Here is a 10946-nt window from a genome sequence, read left to right on the forward strand (position 1 = left end):
GTTCATTATCATGCTGAAACATGAGGTGATGGCGGCGGATGAATGGCACGACAATGGACCTCAGGATCACATCACAGTATCTCTGTGTACTCAAATTTCCAACTATAAAATGCAATTGTGTTTGTTGTTCGTAGCTTATGCCTGCCCATACCCTCGCCCCACCACGCGGCACTCTGTTCACAACGTTGACATCAGCAAACCCGCTCACCCACACAACGCCATACACGCTGTCTGCCATCAGGCCGGTACAGTTAAAACCCGGGATTCATCCGTTAAGAGCACACTTCTCCAGCGTGCCAGTGGCCATCTAAGGTGAGTATTTACCCACTGAGGTCAGTTACGACACCGAACTGCAGTCTGGTCAAGACCCTGGTCAGGACGACAAGCATGTAGGTAACTGAGGGATACAATATTGAAAGAATGATGTGCTTCTACACAGGAAGTTGCAGACACTTGTAGAATCTATGCTAAAGCGCATTGAAGCTTTTCTGGCAGCTCAATTAAGATCCAATCAAATTGTATTGGTCACATGTGCCGAATACAACAGGTGTAGACCTCACAGTGAAATGCTTACTTACAAACACTTAACCAACAATACAGTTTAACAAAAAAATTATGGTAAAAATAAGAAATCAAAGTTAAACAAGTAATTAAAGAGCAGTAAAAATAACAATAGCGAGACTATATACAAGTGGTGTACCGGTACAGAGTCAATGTGCGGGGACACCGGTTATTTGAGTTAATATGTACATGTAGGTAGAGTTATTAAAGTGCCTATGATGATAACAACAGAGAGTAGCAGCGGTGTAAAAATGGGGGGGTATAATCTCGGTAGCCATTTGATTTGGTGTTCAGGAGTCTTATGGCTTGGGGGTGGAAGCTGTTTAAGAAGCCTCTTGGACCTAGACTTGGCGTTCCGGTACCGCTTGCCTTGCAGTAGCAAAGAGAACAGTCTATGAGTAGGGTGGATTGAGTCTTGATAATTTTTAGGGCCTTCCTCTGACACCGCCTGGTATAGAGGTTCTGGATGGCAGGAAGCTGGGCCCCAGTGATGTACTGGGTCGTACGCACTACCCTCTGTAGTGCCTTGCAGTCAGAGGCCGAGCAGTTGCCATACCAGGCAGTGATACAACCATGCTCTCGATGGTGCAGCTGTAGAACCTTTTGAGGATCTGAGGACCCATGCCAAATCTTTTCAGTCTCCTGAGGGGGAATAGGCTTTGTGCGTGCCCTCTTCACAACTGTCTTGGTGTTTTTGGACCATTATAGTTTGTTGGTGATGTGGACAGCTCTCAACCTGCTCCACTGCAGCCCCGTCGATGAGAATGGGGCGTGCTCGGTCCTCCTTTTCCTGTAGTCCACAATCAGCTCCTTTGTCTTGATCACATTGAGGGAGAGGTTGTTGTCCTGGCACCACACGGCCAGGTCTCTGACCTTCTCCCTAAGACACTTTCACTTGGTGTTTCCTTTATTTTGGCTGTTACCTGTAGCAGCAGGCTACACAGAGAATGGAACAGCTGTATAGGGGAAACCGCTTGAGTCAAAAGGGAATATAACATTGCAGATAAAGTTTTGAATGAGACAATTGGTGTGTACAACATCTAAAGGTCTGCATCACTATACTGAGAGCTTTGGTGTTTGTCCGATGGGCATTATGATCTGGTTGCATGCAGCTGTGCACTGTATGATTTCTTGGGTTCTGCCAGCTGTGGCCATGTGGTCAGGATTAACCCCAAGGTAAACAATTACTGTACCCTTCATTCTGTGGTCAGGATTAAACCCAAGGTAAACAGCTACTGTATGGTACCCTTCATTCTGTGATGTATAATTTTTTCCTATCATCTCACCAATGAGATTTTACAAATTACAATACTTACACTATATAGTCTATTTTAACACTAAAATAAATGTTTCTCGCTCATATCGATTCCGTATCCATTTTCTAAATGAAAAGTAGCTTTTTAGGGGCAGTCGCTCCAGGGTCCTCAAACTTAACTCTGGACCTCAAAGCTCGATCCACTACGTTTTTTCCTTCCCCCCCAGCAATCAGGGCCTGATTTAGACCTGGGACACCAGGTGGGTGATTCCCCTCTAATCAGGGACTGATTTTGACCTGGGACACCAGGTGGGTGATTCCCCTCTAATCAGGGACTGATTTTGACCTGGGACACCAGGTGGGTGATTCCCCTCTAATCAGGGACTGATTTAGACCTGGGACACCAGGTGGGTGATTCCCCTCTAATTAGGGACTGATTTAGACCTGGGACACTAGGTGGGTGATTCCCCTCTAATCAGGGACTGATTTAGACCTGGGACACCAGGTGGGTGATTCCCCTCTAATCAGGGACTGATTTAGACCTGGGATATCAGGTGGGTGATTCCCCTCTAATCAGGGACTGATTTAGACCTGGGACACCAGGTGGGTGATTCCCCTCTAATTAGGGACTGATTTAGACCTGGGATACCAGGTGGGTGATTCCCCTCTAATCAGGGACTGATTTAGACCTGGGACACCAGGTGGGTGCAATGAATTATCAGGTAAAACAGAAAACCAGCAGTCTCCGGGCCTCGTAGGGTTGAATTCCCCTGCTGTAGGGTAGGGCTCTCCAAACCTGTTCCTGGAGAGCTACCCTGCATGTTTTCACTCCAACCCCAGTTGTAACTAACCTGATTCAGCTTATCAACCAGCTAATTATTAAAATCAGGTGTAGTAGAGTGTTGGAGTGAAGAGCTACCATCCTGTAGGTTTCAAAGAACAGGGTTGGAACCCAGCTGGTTGAGGGGTTAGTTAGGGATGTCCCAAGGATTCCACAAAGCACTAACTTTTGGTGAATCACTACCACATACATGTAATCTCTCTTTGCATAATCCTAGCTCCCTTTCCTCCTCTCCTTAGCTTTCCTAGAACCATTTCCTCATATCCTTGTGTAACAGTATAACCTTAGACCGTCCCTCTCCCATACCCGGGCGCGAACCAGGGACCCTCCTCACACATCAACAACAGTCACCCACAAAGCATCGTTTACCCATCGCTCCACAAAAGCTGCAGCTCTTGCAGAGCAAGGGGAACCACTACTTCAAGGTCTCAGAGCAAGTGAGTCACCGATTTAAACACTATTTAGCGTGCACCACCGCTAACTAGCTAGCCGTTTCACATCCGTTACACTTGGCCTTCCTAGCTCGTGTTCTTATCTTAATTTCTAGCCTCCTTTCTTTTATCCCTTCCCCCACCCTACCCTTTGCTCCAAGCTCTAATTTTTTCTAACACCCTTTCCTTTCCTCCTATTCTAGTTTCCTTTCCTTCTTCACTTGCTCCTTCCCTAACTGTATTTTCTCTTCTCCTTCCCTTTCCTAGATCTCAATTCAAGATTGACTTAAAAGGAAAAAATTATATTTAAAAAATAGTGTTGATGCAGAGATTGAAGTCAATCATAGGAACGTGGGCGTATGGATAATATAATATTCAGAAATACATATATATCACACAAAATCACTAGATGCAAAGGTTTGTTTGAAACAGAATCAATATTTGACAGCGTCTTCTATGAGCACTTCCGGTTAAAAACAAATCAGTGAGATCAGTCTCCCGATTGGTCGAATTTAAAAATGAGACCGGGACAGTTTCGGACGACAACAGAAGACGGAATTTCGTTGCGAAACAAGAAAAAGATCTGTCACGTAAGTAGACATTAAAAACCCTAATATCATTTTTTCCCCTAATGATTAGAATATATTTGGGTAAGTTAGTGGTTTGCATGTCTCATCATTATGTAAAAAAAAAAAAAGTAACACAGCTACCTCGTTAAGTTAACTGTGTTGCCGTGGCAATAGTGGTTTAGCCAACGTTAACTAGCTGTCAGTGTAGTTACCAATTTGTTTCGTTCAAGCCGACAAAACATGTTCTACTCCGCCTGTTTTAGTGCTGTGATCTGCTTACGGTTTATTAATGTCGAAGGTGATTTGTTAGCTAGCGAGTTGCTAATGTGCGTTGGTAACTAACTAACTATAGCCAGTGTTTTTGCTCAACACCCTGTTTCTTTGTCCCCACCACATTATATGACACCAGGATGATAGAATCAGGTTGTCACAGCACATTGGAAAACGCAGAGGAGAAGAAATTAACGTCGACGACCTGAGGAAAGACCTTTTATCAGAGTTTCACTCACAGGAGTCGTGCCTAGGAGAGAACGAGCACTTGCAGGTGTACCTCCGCATTCGACCGTTCGCATCAATTGAAAGAGAAAATGGCGAATCGCAGGTAATTTGAACACACTGTTCTGGCTTGAAATAGTTTTTTCACAAGAAGCACACACATCAGGTAACAAGAGCCTTTGATAATAACTGTTGACCAAAAGTTTTTTTTAAATTGACCATTGACTTGTTGACCTTTGCTGTACAAATTCAAGGACTGCGTTTCCATTGAGCCCCCAGACAAGGTGCTCCTCAAGGCTCCAAGGACTTCCCTCTCAGCAAGGCTTAGTGACAAATCAGTCCCTCAGACAGCTCAACGGTTCCAGTTCTCACAGGTCATTCAGCAGGGCCTGTCAGTGCCATCCAGGGACTATATATATATATATATATTATATATATATTTATATTTATTTATTTATTATTGCCTGCCAACTAAACCTGACACATTTACAGTAATGTTGATTTTAATGTGTACTGTCCCTGTATAAAACACATTTTAACAAAGTAGAACAAAAACACACAAGAAAATAAATAAATAACCACAATCCTTATAAGGAACAGAAGATGGATCTATCAAACAACACTGTTAATTTATTTTGGTCCTCAGGTGTTGGGGCCAGAAACCTCTCAGAGGGAGATGTTTGATGGCACAGTGAGAAGTCTGGTCAAGGATGTTTTGGAAGGTGGAAATTCTCTGGTTTTCACATATGGAGTCACAAATGCCGGAAAGACATTCACATTTCTAGGTTAGATTTTTCTTTTCTTGCCTTGCAGCTGTTTGTCCTAACATCCTACTTGTACACAAGGACTGGCCTGAGTTCGCTGTTGCACAGATTCACTGTTTGAATGACACTGAAACGCAGTCCTTTTTAAAGTCAAATCATATGTTGACCCTTCAACCCCTGCTCTTTATGGCCAACTCCCAAAAATACACACTAAGACGACATGATTCACACATTAACAAATCTTCAACACCTGTTGTTTTTTAGGTCCAGAGACCAACGCAGGGATCCTCCCCAGGTCTTTGAATGTCATCTTCAACAGCATTGAGGGCCATGTTTACAACCAGATGACCATCAAGCCACAGCGATGCAGAGAGTTCATCAGGCTCACTAAAGACCAGCAGAGTGAAGAGGCCACTAACAAGAGAAATCTCTTCAGGCTCCTCAAGGAGGTACAGGGTTGATTTTTTTTTTAACCCAATTTTTTTTAAGCCATTGCATTACTTAACAAGTTTTTCTTTGTTTTATAATTTATATTATATCATTGCTCTTCCCCCAAAGAGTGATAACCCGACAAGCTCCACCAGCCAGACAAGCTCCACCAGCCAGACAAGCAAGACAACCCTGCAAGGCAAGGAGATTCATCATTTATGTGGTGTTACATCACCATGCATGTTCATGTTTTGCATTTATACATGATTGTCACGTTGCGCGCTCTCTCTCTCTCTGGTAGTTTGGTGCATCGTTTGTCATCACAATAGACCTCTATCCCAACAAGAGGGTTTGTAAACAGGCTAACCGCGCCACTTGTTTCTCTGACAGGGTCCGCACTAAGTGACATTGAGAGGACTGTGACTGAAGACGCTTTCAGTCTGGTTGTTGACGCACACATCAAGTTCTCAGTCTGGGTGTCCTTCTGTGAAATCTACAACGAGAATATTCACGACTTGCTGGAGCCCGTACCGATCGGGGCCCTGAAGAGATCCACGCTGCGGCTATCACAGGATGTCAAAGGCAACTCCTTTGTAAAAGGTAACAGATGCTTTGGAGGTGTAAAACACATATATATATAAATATATTGCTGTATAACATGTTCTTTATATATCTGTCCCGGGAATCGGACCCACAATCCTGTTGGAGAAGCACCATGCTCTACCAACTGAGCTGCAAAGGACCAAATGTTCCTGCGTGTAATTTCAGATCTGAAGTGGATACAAGTGAACAATGCGGAGGAAGCCTACAAGGTGATGAAGCTAGGGAAGAAGAACCAGAGCTTTGCCAGCACGAAGCTCAACCTCCTCTCGAGCAGGAGGTATGATCATTTAAAGCACGTCCATTTCCTTTTATCAATTAGTAATTTGAGTGTTTCTTTGAGCTGTTAGTCACTTGCGTGAGCCAAGAAGAACCAGAGCTTTGCCAGCACAAAGCTCAACCTCCTCTCGAGCAGGAGGTATGATCATTTAAAGCACGTCCATTTCCTTTTATCAATTAGTAATTTGAGTGTTTCTTTGAGCCGTTAGTCACTTGCGTGAGCCAAGTTCACACAGTAGAGTAGATTGACCGCTGAGCTCTTGTAAAAAAAAAAAAAATAATCTGTTCCGTTCCTATGCTCAGCCACAGCATATTTTCTGTTCGTATCCTGCGGATTGAAGATGCTCGGATTCCTCGCGTTAACTCTGTCAGCGAGTAAGTGAAATGCACATTTCATTCATTTCATTTTTATTTTTAATTTATTTTTGCACACAGTAAATATCTTTTTATATGAGTCCCGTGCAGTACTTGTGGGTGTCTAAAGGCAAGGCTGTTTTTGTCTTTCTGTTCAGGCTGTCCCTGTGTGACCTGGCTGGGTCAGAGCGGTGTGCTAAAACGCAGAATAAAGGGGAGCGTTTGAAAGAGGCCGGCAACATCAACACTTCGCTGATGACTCTGGGCAAGTGCATCAACGCCTTACGTCAAAGCCAGCAATCCAAGTGAGCCTTGTCTGCATTTTGACATGTGTAAAAGAGTCTACAAAACATTAGGAACGCCTTCCTAATATGGGGGGGTATACGTAATCTTTTAGCTGAATCTTCAACTCATTTCTCAGTGCTCTGAGAAGTGTGTTTTTGTTGTACATCGTCCCTGTCCAAACGTAATAAATACAATTTATTTTCTGACCGGCCCCTTGTTGCTAGGCTACCACAGCACATCCCTTTCAGGGAGAGCAAGCTCACCCACTACCTGCAGGGCTTCTTCTGTGGGCGGGGCAAAGCCTGCATGGTCGTCAACGTCAACCAGTGTGCTTCCATGTACGACGAGACGCTCAGCGTGCTCAAGATTCTCCGCCGTGGCTCAGAAGGTGGTGGTGCTGACCACTAAGACCGTCCCCATCTCGCCGCCAAGACGTCGGCCCGGGAACTGTCCATGATCGTCGACCACGCAGACAGGAAGAACCTGTTGGGTCGGCGGAGAAGGAGCTCCCTGGTTGGCTGGGAGACCAGTCTGGAGGATGTGCAGGAGGACGTTGGTGACATGGAAGAGGAGAGCAAGGCAGAGGACAGCGTGATTGAGGAGACCATGCAAGGAGTGGACGATGACAAGTTTCTCATCGATAGAGATGCTTATGAGGTAAGGCTCTCCCCCCTAGCTACGAGAGCTGGGTGTTGCCAGTGGTGTCATTACACCAGGCCTCTCGACACCATATTGAGGGATCTCATTACACCAGGCCTCATTACACCATATTGAGGGGCCTCATTACACCAGGCCTCTCGACACCATATTGAGGGATCTCATTACACCAGGCCTCTCGACACCATATTGAGGGATCTCATTACCCCAGGCCTCTCGACACCATATTGAGGGATCTCATTACCCCAGGCACCATTACCCCAGGCCTCACTACACCATATTGAGGGATCTCATTACACCAGGCCTCATTACGCCATATTGAGGGATCTCATTACACCAGGCCTCATTACACCATATTGAGGGATCTCATTACCCCAGGCACCATTACCCCAGGCCTCACTACACCATATTGAGGGATCTCATTACCCCAGGCACCATTACCCCAGGCCTCATTACACCATATTGAGGGATCTCATTACGCCAGACCGGGGGCCTCATTACGCTATACCTCATAACACCATACTGAGAGACCTCACCGTAACATATTATCACCATACTGAGGGTGCCATTACAATATGTATTGCGATTTGGTACTGTTGTTTTCTTGCGTTCTGAACATATTGCTCACCACACGTCTGCTGCAGAGGGACAAGAGTCACAATAACTAGTTTTGATCCGTTGTGGAAATAAGTGCTGAAAACAAATTGGCTCCCTATTTTTAAAAGGTGGAGAACAAGCTATGAAGGAAAAAATAGTTTTTGTGCAGGGACAGCCAACTAGCGCAAAAATGTTTTAAATATTTTATTTCACCGTTATTTAACCAGGTAGGCTAGTTGAGAACAAGTTCTCATTTGCAACTGCGACCTGGCCAAGATAAAGCATAGCAGTGTGAACAGACAACACAGAGTTACACATGGAGTAAACAAATAACACAGTAGAAGAAAAAGGGGAGTCTATATACATTGTGTGCAAAAGGCATGAGGAGGTAGGCGAATATTTACAATTTTGCAGATTAACACTGGAGTGATAAATGATCAGATGGTCATGTACAGGTAGAGATATTGGTGTGCAAAAGAGCAGAAAAGTAAATAAATAAAACAGTATGGGGATGAGGTAGGTGAAAATGGGTGGGCTATTTACCAGTAGACTATGTAATAGCGAGATTGTCAAAAAGACCCCAATATATTGTCAAAAATAATATCCGGCTATGTAACCAGATTGATTTGTTCCCCCATCACTACTAACCTCTGTTTCGTAGTCGCCTACATTACCAGGCCCTGATTTGGTTGTTCTGAAATTCGAGGAAGATTCAGGCCTTCTAATAGTCTCGTAAAGAGACCAGAGTTTTGCCTGATCAGGTCACATTGTCAAAACTCTGGTCCCTTTTTATGAATGTAAAGTTCACCCAGAACTAAAGTCTTGTGTAATTTGGTCAGATGCTTTATTTAAAAAAAAAAATATGTGTGTGTGTGTGTGTGTGTGTGAAGTAAGTATTTTAATGCCTTGTTAACCCTTTCAGAGCCAACTCCTCCAGATGAAGGAGCTCCGGGAACAGCTCCAGAAAGAGAGGTCTGAAAACCTGGCTCTGGAATCCCGGATCCGTGACGAGATCACAAAGGAGTTCTCGGAGCTCTTCTCTGAAATGCAGACCGACTACAAGTGAGCTCTTCGCTGCCTGTTTTGTTTTAAGTAATACTTTTTGTAGGGCTGCTTTTTTAAAATAGTAATAGATTGGATTTATATATTGCTTTTCTATCAAAGGAGGTACTCAAAGCTTTACATTAGTAAGGGGGATTTAAAGGTAAATGTTTTTAAATGCATAAAACTGAACAAGCTGTAGCTATAATAACTTGATTTCTTTGTCTTTTTGAAGGGAACGTCTGGCCAAGAGAAGGAGATTGTCGAGGAGAGAGCGGAGAGGCGTCTAGAGATCCTGAAGAATCTAGTGAACAAGAACACCAGTCAAGAGGAGCTGGAAAGAACCGATGAAGAACTGGACAGAGCAGAACGAGCCACGGTAATACGGCCAAACTAGACACGTTGGCCGTCAAACAGTGTCAACCTCCATCATATATAGCCTTGTCACTGACTTTGCTAATAACTACTCTATTGAGGAATCACGTACGGACTATGACATGTGCTCTCACCTAGCTATCGTAAGATGAATGTACTGTAAGTCGCTCTGGATAAGAGCTTCTGCTGAATTACTAAACATGTGTATTGTCTCGTGTAGAAGGACAGCTCGTCGTTGGGAGGCATGTTTGACTCCATGTGCAGCGACCTGGCAGGCATAAAGATGGCGGCCGAGGCGGCCAAGAAATGTCTGGTGGTCGCCCACCCAAGTAGCGACACCGTCTCCAACCTCTCAGAGCAGCTGCCTGTCAAAACCAATGGTAACCAACTGGCCGGTTGTTTCATTTTAGCACGACACAATGGAATCCATTAAACAAAGACTTGATGATGATGATTTTTGAATGGGGTGTGTAATGTTAAAAACCAAGATGTTACACCCTTTTGGGTCCTCGGGACCAGGATTATTAAACACTGGTGCACTCTATCACATTCACCTTTCAGTAGAACTCAGCAATTACCTGTTAATCAGCAGTTTTCACTAGCCATCAATGACGGAGGCAGACCGGTTAACCTCATTTATACATTTTTTCAGTGTCTGTGATGGAACATGCTAGGTTTCCTTCTAGTTGATTAGTCCGTTGTCTTCCGTTGATTTTCAGAACTGGAAAATTATTGCAGACGAGCACCGCAATCAAACGAACAGCTTGACGAGGTACTGTCAAATGCATTTTTTTATTTTGGATGGGGTATTTCACAGCAATGTGACTTATTTTGGTTCTTCCTAGTCAATCGTGGACAGACTACGTATACCACATGATGCTGCAGTTCAGGTCTGTGTTAACTGAGAGTCGTACCGACAAACCTTCTTCTTTTTGTGTGTTTTCTCTTGTAGACTCTGGAGTCTCAGGAGCTGAAGTTCTTCGACCTCGTGGAGTTGTGTCATGAGAAGGACGAGATGATCTCCTCGCTTCAGAACACCGTGGACCAGCAGGTCAAAGACACTATTCGAGGATGTAAGTTCATTTTAAATGACAAGCTATCAGCCTGTTTCATAGTCCAGTGATTCTCAAGTCTTTTTTGGGGGGGGACCCCTTTTGTGATCGAAAATTCATCAGGGACCACCCTCATCACATCAAATGTTATTGGTCACATGCACGTGGTTAGCTGACGTCATTGGTCACATGCACGTGGTTAGCTGACGTCATTGGTCACATGCACGTGGTTAGCTGATGTTATTGGTCACATGCACGTGGTTAGCTGATGTTATTGGTCACATGCACGTGGTTAGCTGATGTTATTGGTCACATGCACGTGGTTAGCTGATGTTATTGGTCACATGCACGTGGTTAGCTG

General features: G+C 44.3%; 1 protein-coding gene across 1 annotated transcript; it reads left to right on the top strand.

Annotated features, from left to right (window-relative positions):
* Positions 1 to 3606: 3606 nt before the first annotated feature.
* On the top strand, positions 3607 to 10606 carry LOC135537917 (kinesin-like protein KIF20B; the record flags this gene model as incomplete). Its single annotated transcript, XM_064963927.1, is given in 19 exon segments — positions 3607 to 3678; positions 4067 to 4258; positions 4407 to 4526; positions 4799 to 4937; positions 5181 to 5365; positions 5475 to 5544; positions 5736 to 5945; positions 6114 to 6225; positions 6528 to 6599; positions 6737 to 6883; positions 7088 to 7229; positions 7231 to 7279; positions 7282 to 7520; positions 9040 to 9179; positions 9394 to 9401; positions 9404 to 9537; positions 9754 to 9913; positions 10253 to 10305; positions 10486 to 10606. Coding segments are annotated over 19 exon segments (2365 nt in total), but the record flags the coding sequence as incomplete, so codon positions are not given.
* Positions 10607 to 10946: the final 340 nt, after the last annotated feature.

Source organism: Oncorhynchus masou, unplaced genomic scaffold (assembly GCF_036934945.1).
Source record: "Oncorhynchus masou masou isolate Uvic2021 unplaced genomic scaffold, UVic_Omas_1.1 unplaced_scaffold_8717, whole genome shotgun sequence".
In the NCBI taxonomy this organism is placed as follows: domain Eukaryota; kingdom Metazoa; phylum Chordata; class Actinopteri; order Salmoniformes; family Salmonidae; genus Oncorhynchus; species Oncorhynchus masou.